Here is a 27478-nt window from a genome sequence, read left to right on the forward strand (position 1 = left end):
TCGAAGAACTGAGCTATTCGGGGAAACGGGGTTTCGGGGAACTAGCATTCTGAGAACAGGCGTTGAGAGAACGACATTCGGAAAACCTCCATCCGAGGGAAATTAGCAGAACCAGATTATGCAATCCCAAGCTACATGACTGTATGATTCAATAATAGTTATTTATGCAACAAGTTGCAAAATGATGATTTTTTCAGCACGAGTTGTAGATTTATCCAACGAGGCTCGCCGAGTTTTCTTGAAAAATTCAGGATGCGTCTGGATCCTAGAGGTAATTCGGGAAGAATTTCTGCAGGAATCCTCAAAAAAATCTAGTAGGAAGGATTTGAAGGATCCTCAGATAAATTTCCGAAAGAATCCCAGAAGGTTTTTCGAAAGAATCCTAGAAGGATATCCTGAAGAATTCCAACAGGTTTTTTGGTCCAGGAAGTATTTCAAAGATATTGACGCAAAAATCTCAAAGGCATTTTTAGAAGAATTTCAGAAAGATTTTCGGAACCATCCTCGAAAGTATTCAAAAGGATTACCAAAAGCATGATTTCCGGAAGAAAACAAGAGACATTCTTACTCTAGGATTTTTAGAAGGTTTTCCGATAAAAAAAAGAGTTTTTTTCGGAGGAATTCCCGAAGAATTTCTAGTAGAACCCTAGTACATTTTTTGGCAAAATCCTTTAGGGGTCATGCACAAATTACGTCACGCTCCGAGGGGGGGAGGGGGTCAATCCAAGCGTGACAATCCTTACAAAAATTTAGGAGGACTCATACAAAAAACGTGACAAAGGGGGGGAGGGGGTCGAAAAAGTTGAAATTTAGCGTGACATAATTTGTGTACCATCCCTTAAAATATACAGAAGAAATGCATAAGGATTTTTGGTAGAATCTTTCTTAGTATTTCCGAAAATATTTTCAAGAATTTCGGAGAATTTAATTTCTAGGATTTCAAAAGTAATCCTTAAGGAGATACACGTTAAATCACATACAGATTTCTGTAAAAGGATCATCCAAAAGAATCTCAGAAGTAATACTGGAATGGTAACGATTTGTTTGGATGAATCCCAGAAGAACTTAAGAGAAATATCAGAAATAATCACAAGATTTCCAAAACAATCCCGGAGGGTTGTCCGACATTTCGCGGTAAACCATTCCGCGGTCAACCATTTCGCGGTGTACCATTTCGCGGTTTGTATTGACTGGTCTGCTGAATATGATACACCGCGCGGCTGTTGTAAAGTTTCCAAAAACGCGCATTTGCCTAAAATTCCACGCGGCAAATGATCCAGGAAAGGAACAACCGCGTTTGATGAAACGCCGCAATGTTATCTCCCATAAGAATGAAGTAAAAAGTGAGCAAAACCGCGGTTGTTCCTTTCCTCCAAGGTACGCCGCGTATCCTTTTCGGCAAACGCGTTAATATTGCAACTTTAGAGATAACAACTTTTCGTTCTACGGTTGAACAGAAAGCTACCGCAGCTGTGAAGTAACTGATTTTCACGAAGCATCATCGATCGGCTGCGATGATACCTCGGAAACCCCGCTACTGACTGTTGTTTTCTGCTGTTTTTCAAAGCTTTGGACCAGTCTTCCCAAACGAACACCGAACACGTTGGTTCAGGCGGTTTCGTACGCTCCGCTTTCGTGTGCAAACCGAAACGCTCGAAACTAAACCGAAACCCAAACATGTGTAAAGTGAACTTCGGTTCAAACGCCGGTTCGAAAACCGGTCCATTTGTACCTCGATTGCAACCGTGGTTCAAATGTTAGTGCCAATCTTCGGTTGCATTCGAGGTTCAGAACAATGACACAAACGGACAGATACAAAAAAAGTTGATATCCACGCTTATCAATTTCTACTTATTGAGTCCTGTTGTTTGATATAGGGTGATGTGCTAGTATCCATCGTATCAAGCATTGATCAGTGAGAACTGCAATTTTCCCAGTATTGCAGTGAATGATGCTGATACGAACCGATGCCAAACAATTCTTTCTCAAAACGGCTTTAGCATTGTACAATAATTTTGATAAATCTTGATCTGTTTTTGGGAATAATGCAAAGAAAATGCATCTTATCGTATTCTCAATCCGTCGTATCGTTTTCAACTCCGTCGCAATCAGTTTCCAGATTCGTCTCACAACTTACGGCTCACTGTGATGCATTGAGTGGTTAAAACCAGGGTTGGGAAAACATTTGAAACTCACTCTACAGTAGCCAAACAAAGCCAATCACAGTCAGCGAAGCCAGTGAAACTCACGCCCATCGCTGCTGTAGGCAAATGCCTTGAAAATTGCAAAACACCCGTTGCTAAGGGCAACCCGAAATTACTGTAGAAAAATGTTCTATTTCCCGCTGCATTTTCCGCATTTGGAGCCTTCAATGACACTCATGATTTAGAAAATTCGTGCACCCAACAGAGGCTACTTGATGAGATTCACGTTTTTGAACTACTGTACTGGGAGAGCCACGTGATTTTCGCGAAAAGTCAAGCCTACTACTATTACCATTCCCAGCACTGGTTAAAACACAATATATCAACGCTATAATAAAATCTCGCGTAACTTTTCAAAACGGCCTATCTAACAATTCACACATTTTGAGTAAATCGAGCTTGAAGGTTGTGAAAATACATTTTGAAACTGTATCAAAATGAAACAATTTTTCCCCACTGTGTTGCTTGTAGAGGGAAGCAGTGTAATAGAGTTCAACGTAAGAAATGAAATTTTGTCAATTTATTTGGAAATTACATTGAAATCTATAAAAACATCAGATAGGACGTTTTGACCAAAAATATGTACATAGGATAAATCACATAGGTCGTTCTGTTTCAACAATTGTTACATTGGACATTCACTTCGGTCATTTTGTTTCAGTTATAGTAACATCGGACATTTTGATTTGAGCACACAGCAAGCATGTTTTATTTCATTTTGTATCCACGTGCGTTGAACTGCTTCAACATTCAAGTTGAACTGCTCATTTTGTTGCGGTGTGATAATCGCAGGCACCAGCTGTGCTTTGTTTTGATTCATTCAATGCCACGACGTCACTTTCTCCCCTCCGTCTGTGTGTCCTATGTAACAAAAGAAGGAGGGAAAACGTTGAGCTGTACATGGGACTTTTTGCTTTCTCGCTGTTTCTCTCTCAATCTTCTCCCCGTTTCAATGCTGGTTTCGCCCACACTTGTTCGTGTGTGAGTTACCCACTGCACGATGGGTGGTGACGACTGTGTTGCATTCGGCACCAGCCGTCGGCGCAAACAAATAGCGGTGGGAAATGATGACGATGACGGCGCCGTCGATTGTGTTGTAGGAAACCAATGCCAAACAAATACATACACCTTCTCCGCTCTTCGGTGAATGATTGCTCTGCAAATACCTATATGTGCGCAAGTCGCGCATGCACGTTGCTCGTGTTGCTGCCGTGCCAAAATACAGTTTTGTGTACATCGTTCTCTTTTTGTTATTAATATTAATATTATTATTAATATTATTATTAATATTTGAGCGTATTCAATATTGCGAGGCAGAGCGACTCTGAAAATATCGACATTTTGTTGCGGTGTGCTAATTGGAGACACCAGCTGTGCTTTGTTTTGATTGATTCAATCCCATGACGTCATTTCTTCCCCTCCGTCTATGTGTCCTATGTAACAACAGAAGGAAGGGAAACGTTGAGCTGTATGTAGGACATTTTGCTCTCTCACTGATTCTCCCTCAATTTTTCCCCCGTTTTTATGACGGTTTGGCCCACATGATCATGTGTGAGTTTCCCACTGCATGACGTGGTGGTGGTGACGGCTGTGTTGCAATCAGCACCAGCCGTCGGTTGAAACAAGAAATTGCGGTTGGGAATGATGACGATGACGACGCCGTCCATCTTGTTGTAGGAACTTGAGAAAGGAGCCCACGCCTAACAACATACAGCTTCTCCTCTCTTCGGTGTTTGATCGCTCTGAAAATATGTGTGAGCAAGTCGCGCATGTACGTTGCTCGTGTTGCTGCCGGGAAGCATATTTATACGCTTGATCGATCATGCATCTGAATCAGATTGATACAATGACATCATGATGCTCAATCTTGTGCTCAATATCATTCCCCTATATACATGCAATGTGCTAATAATATGAAAAGAGAAGTTGCAGCTGATCCAATTCATCGAAACGGTAAAACATGGTTTGGCAAAAAGACCAAAATACCGTTTTGTGTAACTCATTCTCTTTTTGTCACTTGAGCGTTTTCAATTTTGCGAGACAGTGCGACTCTGAAAATATCGACTGAAATGATTGAGAAGCAGTTATTAAGGCATTCTATACATCTAAGTAGTGTCTCAGACAAGCTTCTACAAATCATTCTACCTTTTAAACTCCATTTCAAAGCTTTATTCAGGAATGTCCAATGTAACATTAGAATCGTGTTTATTCATAAATGTTACATAGGACATGTGGTTGGTTCTCTGATCAAAGGTCCAATGTAACAATTGATTAAAAGCGATGCAGTTTTGAACATTGGTCATTTTGTTAAGCTTTTAATAGATTAATTTATTGTTAATATATCAGAACGAGTGTTCTAGTGTGCTGCTAAGTGGTGCAACGCAAATGATTTGCAATGATAATCTCGATTTGTTTACATTTGTTACTTAGGACGTTTTGAAAAGTTACGCGAGAAATGTTTCACTAGATTATATAGATCACCGGGCATCTCCCTCCATTCCTTCAGCATGTTGGAATATACTAATTTCCTTTAAAATTAATTGTTCGTCATCAAAATTCAGCCCAAACATATGAACACAATTCCTTTTGACCGTACAATTATGGCATTTGCTCACAGTACAGCGAAAACAACACAATCAAAGGAATCGTATATTTACGTCGAGCGTCGCGCACACATTGATGCGCACAAGCTTTTTTTTCTCAGTACGACGGATAGAACTTTGTTTACATTCTCAATCATACGCGGCGGGTGAGGAAATTTCGTAAAATTTGGTGATTTATTGAAGTTTTACGGCGTGTTATTGGAATGAGATCCTTCAGTGAAGAAGTACGAAGGTTTTCCATAGTGAAAATAAGTGCCCGGCGAAGTAAGACACCCACGGGGGCAGGCAGAAACTTGTGTTGGAAAGTGGTGTGACTGATGTCGATCTCTAAGCATTTCTCTCAAATCGTGTTCGTCCATGCGATTTCGGTGAAAAAGTGTAAAGTGGATGATTGAACTGAAGTTATTTATCGAAATACATTAGTTTCATTGCATTTTTGGTGTACAGGTGGACGAATCATAAAAGCTTTCACTAAATTACATTTGGAAAATGAATCTATGTTGCAGGTAAGTTGGAATATCCGCCGTAGTGGAACATTTTAAGTTTGATACGACGAATAGTAGCTCTTACGACGAAGTAGAACGAAACCCTAGTAAAATCCTTGGTTTTTTTTTTCATAAAGTTACCGCTAAATGTTATTTAAAGTATTGATCTTAGTTGATCTGCTTAAATGAAACATTTATTCAATACTAGTGGTCCCGGCAAACTTCGTCTTGCCATCAAATAGGCTGTTGAAAAACGATTTGAATCGTCCCATACAAAATGACAGTTCCGTTCATTCTCATTATTTCGACTTTCCTGGTGAATATGATGGGATTTTTTTGTACACAAACACGTTGGAACCCTTGTAGAACAAAGCGGAGACAGAATCATACAAATCCGTTGACCCGTTCGTAAGTTATTTCGTGACATACAAACACCATTCCATTTTTATTTATGTAGATGACGTAGAAATCAGAGGCGTCGCGTCCACATGTGCAACATGTGCACTGCACAGGTGACAATTCGTTCAACTTAACCACCTACAATATGTACTGCTTTTGAAGTTCAATTTAATATTTCTTTTAACAAAATTTAGCCCATTAAAATTATTCTTATTGCTGATAGCTTGCAACGCAATTTTCACCTATCAATTGTTAAATTTTTGCTATGCAAAAGCTGTTTCGTGCGAAGCGCGAATCAGACTTAATTTTCTCTACGCGCTCAGCGCGATGCATGCTGCGCAACACTTTGTTCCACGCTAAACTTTGCTGCTGTGACGATAACAACCAACGCGTGCACTATCCTCGAGAAACGTGTTGCCTTGCAACGTATACGCAATCCTGTGTATGTGGTAGAAAGATTTTTGAACTACAAATGCCAGTGTGTAAGTAAATCAGTCCACGAGAGAGATCCATTTTCTTGCTCTCTTTTGGTTTTCGCGCTTTCAGCAACGCCAAGCTTGTGGTGTGAAGTGCAGGCGTGATGTTTCAGGCGGCTGGCAGTAGGGAGTTTTTTTTTTAAGTTGGCACTCGGTAATAACTCTGTTGTTTTTTGTTATTTACTTATTAAAAACCTCGCTTTTAACATACAGCATTAGCGCGATAGTATACTTACGATGGTCAATCAGAAGACAACCAGAAATTATCTCAGGTGCGGTCGCGCCCTCCTTCATCGCCAGCATCTTCACGCTTGTAGTGTGTTTTAAAAGTGAGCATTTTTCATGATGCGTGCACTAAGTACACGATGTAACCGATCGTGTACTTATTTTATGCAAAAGTATCGTAAAACGGGGTGAACAGAAAAAAGTAGGGCGAATAGAAACGAAGCGACCTACAGTTAGAAATGCCACTAGTATGTAATGATAATCTTTAAAAACCCGACTGAAATATTTTTGTTTCTTTAGTTCAATAGCAAAAGAGTAAGGTGTCTATATCTATAGAATCTTTTCAAATTCAAAATTTTGCATGACATGAGAATAAAATAATAAAATCTCAACAACAATTTTTTTTCCCATCAAGTTAACTGTCCATACTCGCATAATAGTCTCATTTAAATATATAGGAAATCCCATATAATATGGGACTGTTATGCGAGTATAAGCAGTTAACACAATTTGATTTTTTCAATGCACTTAAAATGAAAAAAAGTACTGATATTTAATAAACATTTTTCTATTCGCCCTATGTTACGGTATGTGGGCTATGATCACAGCCCTGCATTATAATATTAGTTAAAATTCAATGCTGACCCGCATAAATAAAACTATTTTCATATTCAAACTTATAATTTGCCCATAATGAGGACAAATCCTGATCATTGAAAAACTGTTGGTTGAATTGATAAATCAAACTAAACAACCCAGCATCTGAAAACTAAAATGTTTTGAATCAACTGAAAGACTAGAAGAAAATTATGTTTGAACAAGAAGGTTTGTAGCCACTAGTTACACATTTTCAATAATTTAAAAAATTGTTTGAATTCAATAATAATAATGGCAAAAATATAATGACACTAATTCATAAGTGCACATGTTGATAATTAGGCAACGCGACGCCTCTGGTAGAAATATATCCACGAGGATTTCAACCGTTCCCTGTCTGCCGGCTTTGTGCCACTATTTGAACCCAAGTTTGAACCGAAGTGCACATGTACTGGGTTCGGTTTGATACAAAGCAGCGCCGTCTACTGCACAATGACTGTTTTTCCAAATTCGACTTGAAAGGTCTCTCAAGTGACTATATGTAAGTACCTGAAAAGATCAAAAATGGAATAAATGATTTTTTTTGGCTTTTCCCCTCCAAGTCCAAGTAATCATTATGAAAAAGAGAACTCAATCTGTCACTCTTCGGCTTTCTTAAGAATATCATTTAGTTCAATTCAACAAAAAAGATCATTCTCTCCAAACCACTCGATCGGTTCAGACGGTCTCTGACAAGGATTGTGAAGCGCGTTCGCGAGCGAAAAGTGAGAAAAGGAAAAAGTGCCTGACTAACCTCAAGTAAAAAGTTGTACATATTAGTGATAAGATTACATTATTAGGGGGGTCTGTAGCCTTGAGGTTACGCTTTCGCTTCATAAGCGGAAGGTCATGGGTTCGATTCCCAGCCCCTCCACAAAAACCCGTCCAGCTACCAGAAGACGCCTCACGGACCGTGCTTCGGGGAGCACATCCATCCTCCGTCAGTATCAGATGGTGACTGAGACAAACTGACCCTCTTCGCAGGCAGCTAGCCTCACTAACAGCAGAGCTCTCTCCTACCTGCTCGGTGTGAGAGTAAGAGAGTAGGAGAGAGTGAAAGCAGATGTAAATATAGATAAGCTGAAAATAGATCTGTATCGGTAAAGAAGCTACAGATCAACTGATTCCGGCACAGTAGTGGCCACGAGCATAGAGTGCCTTAAAAAAAAAAAACTATAAAAAAAAAAAAAAAAGATTACATTATTGATTACTGTAAGTATTCTCCATTACGTTGATTCAATTAGGTGTAAGACTATAAAAGTGCTTTTTGGGGATATTGATATATAAGGGAGGGTAGGGAATTCTGATGTGGAAACATGATGGGGACGGGAGTTGGAGACAAGATGGAGGATGATGATTGGGCAAAAGTGCCATTACGGAAGTCAAAAGCAAGACACAAAGACACAGACGACGACAGTGACTATGACAGAGAGACAAAGAGAAATAAAAAACAAGGCAACTACACAAGGAAATTGGACAAATATCAGGCCACACGAGTATTGAATGACAACGCTAACGGACATACAACTACGAACGAAACAGAAATCCAAGAAAAACAAAATGGCGATTTTACTGAAAGCAACGAAAATCAGACCACACGCACACAAAAACAGACAGGTACAGTACACAAGTCAGACAAATACACGACAAGACAGAACAAAGACAAAACCGACGGAATTTACGATGACGGATGGATAAAAAACCAACACTACAAGACATTTATTATTGAAAAGGAAATGAAAGACGAAGACAAAACCAATAACGTGAAATACCCACATCCCATGGAGGTAGCAAAAATGCTCAAAAATATTGGAGTAACGAAATACAGTGCAATGAAAGGAGTTGGTAGGGGAAAATTCCAAATTAGTTTTGAGAAACCCAGAGATGCAGAACAGTTACTAAACTCAACCCTACTCAAGGAAAGTTTTGGCTACTCAATCTTTGTCCCAATGAGGTTCAAAGAGAGCATAGGTGTAGTAAGGGACATTCCACCATCTATCACAGAAAACGAAATTATGGAGAATATGGTATGTGGAAACAACATTAAGGTATCGAAAGTGGAAAGAATAAAGAAACGGGTAGGAGAAGGAAAGTTTGTACCAACGTATTCGATAAAAATGTTTGTGAAAGGAGAAAATCTACCTGAAACTGTGGAAATCTATGGGTCGAATAGGTATGTTGAACCTTACATTTTTCCTCTGAAGTTATGCATGAAATGTTGGCGTTACGGTCACCGAGAAAAGTTTTGCAAAGCGAAAGAAATAAGGTGCTGTAACTGCGGACAAGAACATCAAGAAGATAAATGCGAAACAACGGAATCGAAATGTGTGAATTGTACAGGAAATCATAAAGCATCGAGTAAGGAATGTCCGGAAAGAGCTAGACAAGACCTAATTAGACAAGACATGGCCATAAATAAAACATCCTTTTTCGAGGCATCTGACAAATACCCAAAACGACCTAAAAATAACGTACAAGGAAGACTCGACTCCATCAGAGATTACCCACCACTGGAAATTGGAAATCAACAAATGAATAAATCACAAATCAAAAATACCCGAAACATTGTAAACACTAAACCAAATTTTCCGACACCTCAAAATTGGTTCAACACACAAAACTCGAAACACGAATTCCTAACTAATCCGTACAAAACAACCGATATTGAAAAACTAACCCAAATGATCAAAGATGACCTCATTAAACAGTTTAACCTTAACAAAATGTTCGACAAAATTAAAGCGATCCAACAAACCATAATCCAAAGTTCCAAAAAAACCGACTCAATAGAACAAGACCTGTTACTGATAAACATAAGTGAAGAATTAAATAAAATAGTAAATCCGGAAGTAAGTACATAAACCTGAAAAATACAATAGTAAATAGTCAATCATGCATAACAAGCTACGAAAACTTAAAATTATTCAAAATAATGTTACTAGTATACGTCCTATAGATACTAGAGAAACAATCAAAAACTTCCTCTCGCAAAATAGTACAGACATAGTCATACTGAGCGAAATTTGGCTAAAGCCAGATGAAAGTTATAAATTTCCCGGCTACAAATTATTAACCGAAGCCAGATCCACCGGATACGGTGGAGTTGGCTTTTTGATTAAAAATGAAATTGCTTTCAAACCTTTTACATTGCCAAAATTACTTCCAGTAGAATCAATAGCAATTATCACTCAGAATACACAACCAAAAATATTATTTATATCCATTTACATACCACCTCTTCCAGTTAACAATAGTGAAATTAGAGAACCACTGATAAAATTATTTGACACAATAGAAAATTTTGAAGGTTCGGTGATATTAGCAGGTGATTTTAATGCTCATAACAAACTTTGGAATCCACTACAAGAAAATTGCCCGAGAGGCGAATTACTAGAACATTTATTAGATAGTCGAGAAATGGTAATATTAAATGACGGCTCTAGTACATTAATTAAACCCCCAAACTCCATTCCATCTTCAATAGACCTAACGCTTGCAACACCGGATCTAGCTTGCAAAATAGACTGGAATGTTATCAACGAGGATTTTTTTAGCAATCACAGAGTAATAGAATTTGTAATAGACAATACAGTTAATAATTATAACTATAAAACAGAATATTTTAACAAGAAACAGGCTATAGAAAAATTAAACGAATTACAACCCCATGCATTCCACGTACCAGAAGACATCAATGAAATAGTTCAAGAGAAATTCAAAGAATGTACATACAAAACAAATAAACAGAAAAACAAAAACCCAAAAAAATGGTGGACGAATCGTATAAAAGAATTACTGGACATAAAAAACGAAAATCTCAAACAATTTTATAAAAACCAAACAGAGAAAAATTTTACTGAATTCAAAAAGAGTAGAGCAATACTAAAAAGAGAGATTCGAAGAGAAAAAAGGAAAACTTGGAAAGAATTAATAGACTCAATTGATGGAAATATGAACAGCAAAACACTATGGAACACAATAAAAATGGTTGGTGGTGGAAGGCCATCAAAAAACAATATACATCTTTTAAATAATAAAGTTATTTCACAACAGTTCATGAATATAAATTTTCCTCCAATTACTGAAACAGTCAATTATACTCCAAAAAATGGAAACATTATTAAAATAGACTATAGAGAAATATTAAAAATAATAAAATCAAAAAAAGATCATTCAACACCAGGTATAGACAACTTATCATTTTTTATTTTAAAAAATCTTAACTTAAACTTAGTTATTAGATTTGCAGAACTGCTCAACGAAGTGTTAATATCATGCAATATACCAAATGAATGGAAATCAATAAAAGTTATACCACTCCTCAAACCCTCAAAGGATTCAGATAATCCACAATCATATAGACCACTAGCGATGCTAAATGTATTGATTAAGCTTATAAATAATGTAGTTAAAAATAGATTAAATAAGTTCATAGAAGACAAACAAATCATTCCAACAAACTCATATGGATTTAAGAAGCATACGTCAGCTATTAACTGTGTAAATACTCTAGTCACAAAAGTACAAGAAGCTAAGAAAGAGGGTATGGTCGTTGCGGCCACTTTTCTTGATCTTAGTAAGGCGTTCGATAATGTTGACATAAATAAATTATTATCTATAATGGAACAATTAGAAATACCAACTGAAATTATAAATTGGGTCTACGCTTACCTTAAAGAGAGAAAAATGATACTAGAATTAAATGATGGATCGCATATAGTACAAATATCAAATAAAGGACTACCTCAGGGCTGTCCATTATCACCTATACTTTTCAATATTTACACCAAACTGATTCACAATATAACTAGGAACGGGGAAACTTTAATACAATTTGCTGATGACTTTACAGCTATCGTAGTAGGTTTCAGTGTGGCAATAGTCGCTGAAAAAATGACAAGTTTTTTAAGTCGATTAGCAATAGAGTTCAAAAAATTAGGAATGGAATTAAATCCTAATAAGTCAGCTTGTATGATATTCAGAAACAAATTTGACCCAACAGTATCTATAAAAATAAATAATTCACCAATACCAATAGTCCAAACACACAAAATCTTAGGAATCCACTTAAATTATAAACTTTCATACAAAACTCATATTGATAACAGTATAGTAAAAGCGAAGAAAAAAATAAATATTTTAAAAATGATAAGCCGAAAACGAAGTGGTGCACATCCCGATCAAATGTTAAAAATCTATAAAGCAATAGTACGCCCTCACTTAGAGTATGGTATAACAATCATAGGAACCACACCAAAAACAATATTCCAAAAATTAGAAACTACGCAACACCTTGCAATCCGAACTTCATTAAGACACTTAAAATCTACACCTAATCACGTAGTATTATACGAGGCAGGAGAACTTCCCTTAAAATATAGAGCTGAAATGTTAGCATTGAAAGAAATAGCTAAAACACTTTACTACAATAAAAGTACGATTATAGAAAACCTCAATAATGTCATGAGTCAAGATTCGATCCCGAAACACACATCGTATTTAGAAAAAACCGCTTCAGTCAATAATTTCCTATTCTATCAATTAGCTCCAAAAATAGACCCAATTTATGATGAAAATATTTATAATAAATTATCGATTGCCAACAACATTAAAGATCTAAATAAGAAAGCATTAAGTATTAGCTCACAAAAACAATTAGTTTTAGAGTTAATTTCAAACAAATACAATAACTTTTATCAAATATATACAGATGGGTCTATAATCAATAATTTAGTAGGATTTGGTTACTACGACACACAGGAAAAACTTTCATACAGTAGTAAGCTCAAAACTGGATTCACAATTCTTAATGCAGAAATAGTTGCCATAATTAATGCTATAGAATATGCAAATCATAAAAACATAGAGAATTTAGTTATATTCACAGACTCCAAAAATGCTTGCACGTTACTATTAAATTTTCACAAAACAGACAATTTTTTGATTACTAAATTACTTAATGATATACACAAATCCAACATTAACAATATTCACATTCAATGGATACCAAGCCACATAGGGTTGATTGGTAACGATAGAGCTGATCAAGCAGCTAAACTGGGTACTACTAGAAATAAAGAAGAACAAATAGGATATACTTTAGGTGATTTAATAAATGTTTTCAAAAACGAAGTTTCAAGAGAATGGCAGGATCAATATGATTTAATTTCAACAGAGAAGGGTAAATTTCACTACGAACATTCCAGAATAGTAAACAATAGACCATGGTTCAAAGGACTTAATCTAACAACTTACGAAATAATACAAATAGGACGAATTAGAACTGGACATGTTGTTACAAAAGAGAAACTTGCTAACTGGAATCTTGTCTCCAATTCACGTTGTGACCATTGTATGAATACTGAAGATTTGATGCACATACTATACGGTTGCTCACATTATGACACACACAGAGTAAATTTTCCAATACTGTACAATAATACACCATTAATTGATATTCTTAACGAAAATAACCCCAAAGAGTACAAACAAATAGTCGAATATCTGAGAAGAATTAACAAAAATGTTTGAGATTAACTATTAAAAAAACACGTAAATGTAATCAGGTCACTATTAAAGTATAGCAAATTACTGAAGGGGCATCAGATTCGGTCGTCCCGTTTGATCAATTTTAAAACACTACTACAAACGTCACAATCCTTGGCTTTATGGACCAAAGAGGTCTGAGCCACAAATCAAGAGAGAAAAAAAAAAAAACAAAAAAGATCTAAATAATATTGAAGCTTCAGAAAAAGCTAAACTTATGTTCGATGTCAGTGTGACATGGGAACATTTCCAGAAACCTGAACGAAATTTCCAGAATCTCGCTCAGTGATGTCGGTGCCATGGGGTCATGGAACAAAACATTTTCGCATGGATGCTAAATACATTATTTGCGGAGGTTCTTCTCACGCTAAGGACGTCTGTTCTGTGAAGGAAGATACCACAAAATTTGTATGTGCAAATTGCGGTGCCCTCATAAATCTAACTAACAGGCTCGTGCCAGACAGATGAACGGTAATGTCCGTTACAGTAACGGTCGTTTCCGGAATTTCCCTGGTAGAATATCGAACAATGCTCATTTTTCAGTTAACGATTGCTTGGTTAACCCTCTAATACCCAAATTTTTATTTTCGATTTAAGTATTATTTTTCGTTATCTAAAATCGTTCTAAACACGTTTTGGGCATTTATTTATTTTTATACGCAAATTTTTAAATTTTGGTTTTTGATTTTTATAATTTTTATTTCTGAACATCCCTAGCTTTTTTTCATTTTTTCTTGAAGCCTTTTCTAGTTGTTAATTTTTGGCAATAATAAAAATTTAAATTGTTACGGTATTTTTAAAAATATTAAATTTTTAATTTTTTTTCGGAGCGTATTTTATTTTCCGTGTAACTAACGGAAAAACAGGTTTGAAATGATTTTAATACCACCAGGCTCTTCGTTTGTGATAGGTTAATCGTAGAAAAATATAAAAGATACGATTTTTTATATTACACGTTAAATGAAGCCCAGGCATTTGTAGGTTATATAAGAATGCAATTTTTCAAACAACTTCTAAAAATACAAAAAAGTTTCAAAAGCCATAAAAAACTTTTCTTATATGCGTGTTATGAGTCAAGGTATCCAGCTTTTTACGAGCGCTAATGGCTGCCGAAAACAGGCTCGCTTTCTGGTAGGGATTCAACGATTTGACGTTTAGCTTGGGTCCGTTCAATAGAAAATGACCCAAGCCAAACGTCAAATCGACATGTCCCTACCAGAAATCGAGCCTGTTTGTGGCAGCCATTAGCGCTTTCAAAAACCTGGATAAGCCAAAAATAAAATCATTTTGATTTGCGAGCTACGAAAAAATACACAAAATTCCAAAGTGTACCCCGTCTAAAGGCGGGGTTGGGTATTAGAGGGTTAAGAATCATACCCATCAGGAAGATTATAATCATGCTCATTCACAAACTAATTTTATTCCGTTGGGTAGCCGTTTGAATCTTTTACTTTAAAATGGATCTACCCAAGGAAAAATCCTATGCTGATATCGTAGCAGGTAATTTTAACTCCTCCCTTTTTCATACTACGAGTAACCGTTTTAATTGTTTCAAATCAAATGAAAAAAAGAACCTTCTACTCCGCCTCTTCGTCTACCGAAAATTCTAAAGGAACGCACTTCTAGTGATATGTCAATGGATTAATTACTGAAACAGTTACAGTACTGACCCGATTTTGTCAGCCCCCGATTTTGTCTGCCCCCGATTTTGTCTACCCCCGATTTTGTCAGCTTTTTGACCCGATTTTATCAGCCTATTTTAAATTTGTCAAAAAAATTGTTATCGTCATGTTTTACCACGTTTACATCAAAATTGATGATGATGTTTGATGTCATGCACGCATGGGCGTAGCCAGAGGGGGGGAATGGAAATGCCTTTTATTAAGCGTTAAAAATCGATATTACCAATATAAGAGAGGGGGAGGCCCTGATCAAAAAACTGATTACTCCCATGTCCATCGCCCTCTTAAAAGTCAATGTAACCATGTAACACGTCAAAATTTGAAAAACAGGAACAAAATAAAAAGACCCGATTTTGTCAGGTTCCCTATTTTGTCAGCCTGAAATTCATCGAGGGGCTGACAAAATCGGGTCCTTACTGTATTACTGAAACTTATTTTAAACCTGGATCAAAACTTAAAAGAGATCGTAATGATCGACTTGATGGGGCATGTGGGGGAGTTGCAATCATCATTCATAGGCGTATAAAACATCAACTGTTTTCGTCATTTGAAACTAAAGTTTTTGAAACTTTAGGTGTTTCTGTTGAAACACAGCTTGGTAAATATACTTTCATAGCTCCCTATTTGCCTTTTCAATGCTCTGGACAGCAAGTTAATTTGCTCCAATCTGACTTGCGAAAATTGACTCGCAATAAGTCAAAAATTTGTCGTTGGTGACTTTAATGCCAAACATCGGTCATGGAATAATTCTCAAAGTAATTCCAACGGCAGAATTTAATTCGATGAGTGCTCTTCAGAATATTTCTCAATTCAATACCCTGATAGCCCTACGTGTTTCCTCTTCTAGAAATCCTTCTACGATTGATTTAGTCTTAACCGACTCTAGTCATCTTTGTAGCCAACTGATTACTCATGCTGATTTTGATTCTGATCATGTCCCTGTTTCATTTCAAATATCACATGAAGCGATTCTCAATCCTATCAGCTCCACTTTCAATTGTTTTCGAGCCAACTGGAATATATATGAAACATTTATTGACTCTAATCTTGATGTTAACATTTCTTTACAAACAAAACTTGATATTGACAATGCTCTGAAACTAAGTTACTCAGAACTTCGAAAATATTCTCAATCAAGAGAACGTTTTCGAAAATGCCTGTGAGACTAATTTGGAAGAAGTGAGAACTATTATTAAAAAAAAAAAATAAAAATATGAAAGCTCCTGGCGATGACGAAATTTTCTTCATCCTCATCAAGATACTTACAGAAAGTAGCTTATCATTCTTAGTTGATATATTTAACAAATGTTTTCCATTAGCATATTTTCCTGCCAAATGGAAAAATGCTGCAGAAGCTTCTAGCACAGACAAACAGACGTCACACTCTCATTGATGTCCATCGACCACCTTTTGAACGGTCAATTTAAATATATTGTAAGCGGCTAATCCACCACCCGCACTTTTACGTGTAACAAAGTTGATCCGTTCCAACAAATCTGAAGGATATTCTACTGGCAAGACTAGAATAGACTCTTCTAGACATAGAAAAAGCATTCGACAGTGTTTGGCATGAAGGCTTGATTTTAAAATAAAAAAAAAATAATTTTCCAACATACATTGTTAGAATAACTCAAAGTTATCTGTCAAATCGTACACTTCAGGATAATTATCAGAGCTCCAAGTCTGAAATACTTCCTGTAAAAGCTGGTGTTCCCCAAGGCAGCATTTTGGGACCAATATTTTACAATACTTTCACACCTGACTCATTTGAGTTACCTCAGGGATGTCAAAAATCCTTGTTTGCGGATGACACAGGCCTCTCCGCCAAAGGACGAAGTCTGTGTGTCATCTGTAGTCGATTGCAAAAAAAGTTTGGATATTTTTTCTTCATACTTGCAAAAATGGAAGATTCCTCCTAATGCTTCAAAGACTCAACTAATAATATTCCCACATAAACCAAAAGCTCTTTATTTGAAACCTTCAAGTAGACATGTTGTCACGATGAGAGGGGTTCCAATAATTTGGTCAGATGAAGTTAAGTATCTAGGGGTCATACTAGATAAGAATGTAACTTTCAAAAATCACATTGAGGTCATTCAAGCCAAATGTAATAAATATGTAAAATGTCTCTATCCCCTTATTAATAGAAAATCAAAACTTTGTCTTAAGAACAAGCTTTTGATATTCAAACAAATTTTCAGGCCTGCCATGTTGTATGCTGTACCAATATGGACTAGCTGTTGTAATACCAGAAAGAAAGCTCTACAGAGAATTCGAAAAAAAAAACAGAAGAAATCTTTAAAACATCAATAACAGAATTCCTGAAGTTTGTTTTTTCGAGGAATCTGAGCAGAACCTATGAAATAGTCTCTTAAGATTTTTTCGGAACCTCTAAAATTTGGCAGCAGAATTCACTGCAAGCAGAATAAGGAGAATTGTGACTTTGGATACCATTTTGGATACACTTTAGGTACCATTTTGGTTATAAAAAGAGACTTCCATTAAAAATAGAGACTTGTATTAACATAAATACCAGGTCTCTAAAAAGATACCTACTACCAGCCTTGCAAATAGAGCTTTGCTAGTATGGATGTGTACTTTCAGGATCTGAAGCCAGAATTCAACTTACATTTTGTGCGTTGAACTGTGTTCTGAATCTCTTCGCTGCCTTCATCCTCCTCCTCAGAGTCCGACCATTCGCTAAGCTCCGAATCATCCTCCCAGCATTGAATGTTATCCGCCTTTAGCTCCTCCACCAAAGCCCTCCGCTCATCATCCGGCACCGGTTCCGGTTCCACAAGCCCCCTAGCCTCAATCATCCGCACCGGAGAACCCCTCCTAATCCGTTCCCGCAGCGCTCCGATCGGATTGTGAGCCACCGTCATCAGGAACAGCAGCACTGACCACTGGATGTCGTGCACGTAGTGATCGGCACAAGCCGGATCCCCAATGAAACCCTCATAAAGTTGGCGGAACCGATCGGCAAACCGGTCCAGATTCGAAATCCGGAGGTTCTCCATCAGTCCATCGGCTTTGCGGCGGATCTCATGACTGTTCACCGACAGGAACCGGTGATTCCGGATCGTGGCCTGTGCGAACTGGTGGCACAGAGTGAAGTTTTCTTCGGATTCCTGGAATGGAAGGATGGATTAAAACACTTTTGTCCCGGACCTTTGAATTTCAAATCGTACATCGAATCCGGTGAGCACTTTTATCAACTCGGATACACATTCCTGGACGATGGCTTCGCGCTGTTCGAGCGCCAGGGACATAATGCAGTCTGCACGCAACAATGCAGGAAAATTATAAATATTGTAAAGCACTTTTTACACAGTTTAAAACAGTTTCGCTTTTTGAACACCTAATTCTAACGAAAATTGTAACAAACAGTCTGTTACTGATTTTTTTTTTGTTTTGATTACTTTCGTCCTATTTTGACGTTTTCGTTCAAAGGTGTCGGAAGCTGAGTTAAATGCGCGAGATGTTTGACCGCGCTAGCAGAAAGGGCGTAGAATAAGATAGGGGCATGAGTGTCTAGAATGTTGCATGCAAGTTGCTAGTTGATTTGGGGTTTTCAGGCTTTCTTGCCATCGGTATCGGTTTTACTATTATTTATTATTATTAAATATATATTATTTACTATATTTCGCGCATTTATCACATGCATCTGTAGGGGGAAATATAACGAACAGCACCAGAATTGTTGCTCTCTAAAACAAAGTTACCTAAACTAAATGGGACTCCTTGAACCATTTTAACACATTTTGAAAATCGATTGAGTACTGATCTATGCACCATTAAATAAAATTTTACGACACACGGGTATGCCCATGCGTGGCTTCTTCATACATTTCTTCTTATGTATAATACACATGATTTGTTGTAGCATGTAGTATACCTATAGCTGAAAAAATACATATTTACGGCATTGACACCTAATGCGACCAATGCAGACAGGTGCCTTATACTCAAAAATAGCACCCTGCACAGTTATTTTGTCCCTCTAGGCCTGAATTGTTTGTCAATAGTCAAATATTGCAAATATCATAAAATTACATGAAGCACACAACTATTGAAAAAAAATCATATATTTGGCATTGACCCCTAATGGGACCAATGCAGGCAGGTGCATTATACTCCAATCAAGCCCCCTGCACAGTTATTTTGTCCCTCTAGGCCTGAATTGTTTGTCAATAGTCAAATATTGCAAATATTATTAAATTACATGAAGCACACAACTATTGAAAAAAATATCATATATTTGACATTGACCCCTAATGGGACCAATGCAGGCAGGTGCATTATACTCTAATCAAGCACCCTGCACAGTTATTTTGTCCCCCTAGGCCTGAATTGTTTGTCAATAGTCACATATTGCAAATATCATGAAATTACATGAAGCACACAACTATTGAAAAAAATATCATATATTTGGCATTGACCCCTAATGGGACCAATGCAGGCAGATGCATTATACTCCAATCAAGCCCCCTGCACAGTTATTTTGTCCCTCTAGGCCTGAATTGTTTGTCAATAGTCAAATATTGCAAATATCATGAAATTACATGAAGCACACAACTATTGAAAAAAATATCATATATTTGGCATTGACCCCTAATGGGACCAATGCAGGCAGGTGAATTATACTCTAATCAAGCCCCCTGCACAGTTATTTTGTCCCTCTAGGCCTGAATTGTTTGTCAATAGTCAAATATTGTAAATATCATGAAATTACATGAAGCACACAACTATTGAAAAAAATATCATATATTTGGCATTGACCCCTAATGGGACCAATGCAGGCAGGTGCATTATACTCTAATCAAGCCCCCTGCACAGTTATTTTGTCCCTCTAGGCCTGAATTGTTTGTCAATAGTCAAATATTGCAAATATCATGAAATTACATGAAGCACACAACTATTGAAAAAAATATCATATATTTGGCATTGACCCCTAATGGGACCAATGCAGGCAGATGCATTATACTCCAATCAAGCCCCCTGCACAGTTATTTTGTCCCTCTAGGCCTGAATTGTTTGTAGGCTGACCATACGTACCGTATTTAACGGGACAGTACCGTTTTCATCCCCTCGACGGATTGTCCCGTCGTTTAATGGAAAATGCTCGAATTGTCCCGTATTTTAGGAAATGGAGATTTGGCACATAATTTTCAACACCAGTAAAAAAATAAAAATAACAACATAACAAACAGTTTTTAGAAATATTTCAAAGTTTATTGTCTTACTCATCTATTTTCCAAGCAATTATTAGTTTCTCTAACAGAGTTAAACTTGATCCCGTACATGCTTTTGCTTAACCTTTTGCGTTTCTTTACTCATATTTATGTCTAATTTTGGTGGGTTTCCAAAATACGGATCTTCATAAGATAATTATTCATATAATACCTAAAATGAAAAACAACAACTATGTGTTTACTTCTGATACGCAATTGATTAGATTAAATGTTTAAAAATAGGATATTTCAATAAAGTAATGGAATATTAGAAAAAAATACGATTGAATTTGAAAATATGAAAAGTGTAACGATTTTTTTCGGAAATCAAAGAATGAGCTTCGAGGTTCTTTAGTGATTTTTATTGAATCATACAGACATGTAGCTTGGTATTGCATAATCTGGTTCTGCTACTTTTCCTCGAATGGCGGTTTCCCGAATGTCGTTCTCATAACGCCAGTTTGCAGAATGCTAGTTCCCCGAAAACCCCGTTTCCCCGAATAGCTCAGTTCTCCGAAAAGTTCTAACACTCATAATTGTCATAACCTTTTCATTTCAAGGTGGTGAACAATATGTATTTTTGGCAATATGTATTTAGTCGAGAATGATCAAATATCTCCTTCTTTTGTAGCTTATCGATCATTCTAATTTAACACTATCTTACTACCAGAAGCAAAGTTCTGACCATTGAATCGAGAGATTGATTTGATTGACATAAGAGATAAAAGATCTGAAGATAATATCAAAATTTTATTCCTGGAACTTCTGAGCCATAGCTAAATTTGATGTTGGAAGATCTGAGGAATAGCTCGCTGATGGTGAGATCTTATAAAAGTTAAAAATTTTATGTGCTAATAGTATTCCAGGAGTAAATTTTAGATATTATTTTCGGATCTTTTATCCCTTATATCTTTCAAGTTAATATCACTTTTGTATGTCCATATCAAAATTTGCTATTATTTAGCTTTTTTCGCCTGCTCGGGTAAAGACTATTTTTGCACTTTTTTGAGCTGCATTGCTTTAAGCCTGATTTGCTACTGAAAAGGAATCGCTAAAGAAATTTCTCGCCGATTCCTTGCAGAAATTTTCTACAGCGACTCCCATTTGAACTGACAGTTCTTTTCAACTGCGTACTGCGATCAGAAAAAAGCGCATTCTTGATCGATTCCTGGCAGAAATTTTCCATGCATCAAGATAGGCCGAGAAATTACTTGTCAGCAGCGAATCAGGCTTTACAAGGGAACGGGTCATTCGGGGAAAATGGCTTCAGAGAAACGGGCCATTTGGGGAACTGGAATTCGGGGAAAAGTAGCACAATCGCATAATCTATGTCTTTTAAAATTGTCCCGTTTTTATCTGGTTGGCTTATGGTCAGCCTAATTGTTTGTCAATAGTCAAATATTGCAAATATCATGAAATTACATGAAGCACACAACTATTGAAAAAAATATCATATATTTGGCATTGACCCCCAATGGGACCAATGCAGGCAGATGCATTATACTCCAATCAATCCCCCTGCACAGTTATTTTGTCCCTCTAGGCCTGAATTGTTTGTCAATAGTCAAATATTGCAAATATCATGAAATTACATGAAGCACACAACTATTGAAAAAAATATCATATATTTGGCATTGACCCCTAATGGGACCAATGCAGGCAGATGCATTATACTCCAATCAAGCCCCCTGCACAGTTATTTTGTCCCTCTAGGCCTGAATTGTTTGTCAATAGTCAAATATTGCAAATATCATGAAATTACATGAAGCACACAACTATTGAAAAAAATATCATATATTTGGCATTGACCCCTAATGGGACCAATACAGGCAGATGCATTATACTCCAATCAAGCCCCCTGCACAGTTATTTTGTCCCTCTAGGCCTGAATTGTTTGTCAATAGTCACATATTGCAAATATCATGAAATTACATGAAGCACACAACTATTGAAAAAATATCATATATTTGGCATTGACCCCTAATGAGACCAATGCAGGCAGGTGCATTATACTCTAATCAAGCCCCCTGCACAGTTATTTTGTCCCTCTAGGCCTGAATTGTTTGTCAATAGTCAAATATTGCAAATATCATGAAATTACATGAAGCACACAACTATTGAAAAAAATATCATATATTTGGCATTGACCCCTAATGGGACCAATGCAGGCAGATGCATTATACTCCAATCAAGCCCCCTGCACAGTTATTTTGTCCCTCTAGGCCTGAATTGTTTGTCAATAGTCAAATATTGCAAATATCATGAAATTACATGAAGCACACAACTATTGAAAAAAATATCATATATTTGGCATTGACCCCTAATGGGACCAATGCAGGCAGGTGCATTATACTCTAATCAAGCACCCTGCACAGTTATTTTGTCCCCCTAGGCCTGAATTGTTTGTCAATAGTCACATATTGCAAATATCATGAAATTACATGAAGCACACAACTATTGAAAAAAATATCATATATTTGGCATTGACCCCTAATGGGACCAATGCAGGCAGATGCATTATACTCCAATCAAGCCCCCTGCACAGTTATTTTGTCCCTCTAGGCCTGAATTGTTTGTCAATAGTCAAATATTGCAAATATCATGAAATTACATGAAGCACACAACTATTGAAAAAAATATCATATATTTGGCATTGACCCCTAATGGGACCAATGCAGGCAGATGCATTATACTCCAATCAAGCCCCATGCACAGTTATTTTGTCCCTCTAGGCCTGAATTGTTTGTCAATAGTCAAATATTGCAAATATCATGAAATTACATGAAGCACACAACTATTGAAAAAAATATCATATATTTGGCATTGACCCCTAATGGGACCAATGCAGGCAGGTGCATTATACTCTAATCAAGCACCCTGCACAGTTATTTTGTCCCCCTAGGCCTGAATTGTTTGTCAATAGTCACATATTGCAAATATCATGAAATTACATGAAACATACAACTATTGAAAAAAATCATATATTTGGCATTGACCCCTAATGGGACCAATGCAGGCAGGTGCATTATACTCTAATCAAGCACCCTGCACAGTTATTTTGTCCCTCTAGGCCTGAATTGTTTGTCAATAGTCAAATATTGCAAATATCATGAAATTACATGAAGCACACAACTATTGAAAAAAATATCATATATTTGGCATTGACCCCTAATGGGACCAATGCAGGCAGGTGCATTATACACTAATCAAGCACCCTGCACAGTTATTTTGTCCCCTAGGCCTGAATTGTTTGTCAATAGTCACATATTGCAAATATCATGAAATTACATGAAACACAAACTATTGAAAAAAATATCATATATTTGGCATTGACCCCTAATGGGACCAATGCAGGCAGGTGCATTATACTCTAATCAAGCACCCTGCACAGTTATTTTGTCCCCCTAGGCCTGAATTGTTTGTCAATAGTCACATATTGCAAATATCATGAAATTACATGAAACACAAACTATTGAAAAAAATATCATATATTTGGCATTGACCCCTAATGGGACCAATGCAGGCAGATGCATTATACTCCAATCAAGCCCCCTGCACAGTTATTTTGTCCCTCTAGGCCTGAATTGTTTGTCAATAGTCAAATATTGCAAATATCATGAAATTACATGAAGCACACAACTATTGAAAAAAATATCATATATTTGGCATTGACCCCTAATGGGACCAATGCAGGCAGGTGCATTATACTCTAATCAAGCACCCTGCACAGTTATTTTGTCCCCCTAGGCCTGAATTGTTTGTCAATAGTCACATATTGCAAATATCATGAAATTACATGAAGCACACAACTATTGAAAAAAATATCATATATTTGGCATTGACCCCTAATGGGACCAATGCAGGCAGATGCATTATACTCCAATCAAGCCCCCTGCACAGTTATTTTGTCCCTCTAGGCCTGAATTGTTTGTCAATAGTCAAATATTGCAAATATCATGAAATTACATGAAGCACACAACTATTGAAAAAAATATCATATATTTGGCATTGACCCCTAATGGGACCAATGCAGGCAGATGCATTATACTCCAATCAAGCCCCCTGCACAGTTATTTTGTCCCTCTAGGCCTGAATTGTTTGTCAATAGTCAAATATTGCAAATATCATGAAATTACATGAAGCACACAACTATTGAAAAAAATATCATATATTTGGCATTGACCCCTAATGGGACCAATGCAGGCAGGTGCATTATACACTAATCAAGCACCCTGCACAGTTATTTTGTCCCTCTAGGCCTGAATTGTTTGTCAATAGTCACATATTGCAAATATCATGAAATTACATGAAGCACACAACTATTGAAAAAAATATCATATATTTGGCATTGACCCCTAATGGGACCAATGCAGGCAGGTGCATTATACACTAATCAAGCACCCTGCACAGTTATTTTGTCCCTCTAGGCCTGAATTGTTTGTCAATAGTCAAATATTGCAAATATTATTAAATTACATGAAGCACACAACTATTGAAAAAAATATCATATATTTGGCATTGACCCCTAATGGGACCAATGCAGGCAGGTGCATTATACTCTAATCAAGCACCCTGCACAGTTATTTTGTCCCTCTAGGCCTGAATTGTTTGTCAATAGTCAAATATTGCAAATATCATGAAATTACATGAAGCACACAACTATTGAAAAAAATATCATATATTTGGCATTGACCCCTAATGGGACCAATGCAGGCAGGTGCATTATACACTAATCAAGCACCCTGCACAGTTATTTTGTCCCTCTAGGCCTGAATTGTTTGTCAATAGTCACATATTGCAAATATCATGAAATTACATGAAGCACACAACTATTGAAAAAAATATCATATATTTGGCATTGACCCCTAATGGGACCAATGCAGGCAGATGCATTATACTCCAATCAAGCCCCCTGCACAGTTATTTTGTCCCTCTAGGCCTGAATTGTTTGTCAATAGTCAAATATTGCAAATATCATGAAATTACATGAAGCACACAACTATTGAAAAAAATATCATATATTTGGCATTGACCCCTAATGGGACCAATGCAGGCAGGTGCATTATACTCTAATCAAGCACCCTGCACAGTTATTTTGTCCCCCTAGGCCTGAATTGTTTGTCAATAGTCACATATTGCAAATATCATGAAATTACATGAAGCACACAACTATTGAAAAAAATATCATATATTTGGCATTGACCCCTAATGGGACCAATGCAGGCAGGTGCATTATACTCTAATCAAGCACCCTGCACAGTTATTTTGTCCCTCTAGGCCTGAATTGTTTGTCAATAGTCAAATATTGCAAATATCATGAAATTACATGAAGCACACAACTATTGAAAAAAATATCATATATTTGGCATTGACCCCTAATGGGACCAATGCAGGCAGGTGCATTATACTCTAATCAAGCACCCTGCACAGTTATTTTGTCCCTCTAGGCCTGAATTGTTTGTCAATAGTCAAATATTGCAAATATCATGAAATTACATGAAGCACACAACTATTGAAAAAAATATCATATATTTGGCATTGACCCCTAATGGGACCAATGCAGGCAGGTGCATTATACTCTAATCAAGCACCCTGCACAGTTATTTTGTCCCTCTAGGCCTGAATTGTTTGTCAATAGTCAAATATTGCAAATATCATGAAATTACATGAAGCACACAACTATTGAAAAAAATATCATATATTTGGCATTGACCCCTAATGGGACCAATGCAGGCAGGTGCATTATACTCCAATCAAGCCCCCTGCACAGTTATTTTGTCCCTCTAGGCCTGAATTGTTTGTCAATAGTCAAATATTGCAAATATCATGAAATTACATGAAGCACACAACTATTGAAAAAAATATCATATATTTGGCATTGACCCCTAATGGGACCAATGCAGGCAGATGCATTATACTCCAATCAAGCCCCTGCACAGTTATTTTGTCCCTCTAGGCCTGAATTGTTTGTCAATAGTCAAATATTGCAAATATTATTAAATTACATGAAGCACACAACTATTGAAAAAAATATCATATATTTGGCATTGACCCCTAATGGGACCAATGCAGGCAGGTGCATTATACTCCAATCAAGCACCCTGCACAGTTATTTTGTCCCTCTAGGCCTGAATTGTTTGTCAATAGTCAAATATTGCAAATATCATGAAATTACATGAAGCACACAACTATTGAAAAAAATATCATATATTTGGCATTGACCCCTAATGGGACCAATGCAGGCAGGTGCATTATACTCCAATCAAGCACCCTGCACAGTTATTTTGTCCCTCTAGGCCTGAATTGTTTGTCAATAGTCAAATATTGCAAATATCATGAAATTACATGAAGCACACAACTATTGAAAAAAATATCATATATTTGGCATTGACCCCTAATGGGACCAATGCAGGCAGATGCATTATACTCCAATCAAGCCCCCTGCACAGTTATTTTGTCCCTCTAGGCCTGAATTGTTTGTCAATAGTCAAATATTGCAAATATCATGAAATTACATGAAGCACACAACTATTGAAAAAAATATCATATATTTGGCATTGACCCCTAATGGGACCAATGCAGGCAGATGCATTATACTCCAATCAAGCCCCCTGCACAGTTATTTTGTCCCTCTAGGCCTGAATTGTTTGTCAATAGTCAAATATTGCAAATATCATGAAATTACATGAAGCACACAACTATTGAAAAAAATATCATATATTTGGCATTGACCCCTAATGGGACCAATGCAGGCAGGTGCATTATACTCTAATCAAGCCCCCTGCACAGTTATTTTGTCCCTCTAGGCCTGAATTGTTTGTCAATAGTCACATATTGCAAATATCATGAAATTACATGAAGCACACAACTATTGAAAAAAATATCATATATTTGGCATTGACCCCTAATGGGACCAATGCAGGCAGGTGCATTATACTCCAATCAAGCCCCCTGCACAGTTATTTTGTCCCTCTAGGCCTGAATTGTT

The 27478-nt window shown here is 36.8% G+C and overlaps 1 protein-coding gene across 1 annotated transcript in view; it reads right to left on the reverse strand.

Annotated features, from left to right (window-relative positions):
* The window catches only part of LOC5568218 (gamma-tubulin complex component 5), a 35856-nt gene extending 17171 nt beyond the window's left edge, over positions 1 to 18685 (reverse strand). Inside the window, exons 1-2 of the mRNA XM_021852724.1 lie at positions 18448 to 18685; positions 17886 to 18387 (exon numbers count right to left, since the gene is read on the reverse strand). Coding sequence (XP_021708416.1) covers positions 17886 to 18387; positions 18448 to 18528 — 583 coding nt within the window. The 5' untranslated portion in view covers positions 18529 to 18685. The remainder of the gene's footprint in view (positions 1 to 17885; positions 18388 to 18447) is intronic.
* Between the last annotated feature and the right edge of the window lie 8793 nt (positions 18686 to 27478).

Source organism: Aedes aegypti, chromosome 3, assembly GCF_002204515.2.
Source record: "Aedes aegypti strain LVP_AGWG chromosome 3, AaegL5.0 Primary Assembly, whole genome shotgun sequence".
NCBI lineage: Eukaryota > Metazoa > Arthropoda > Insecta > Diptera > Culicidae > Aedes > Aedes aegypti.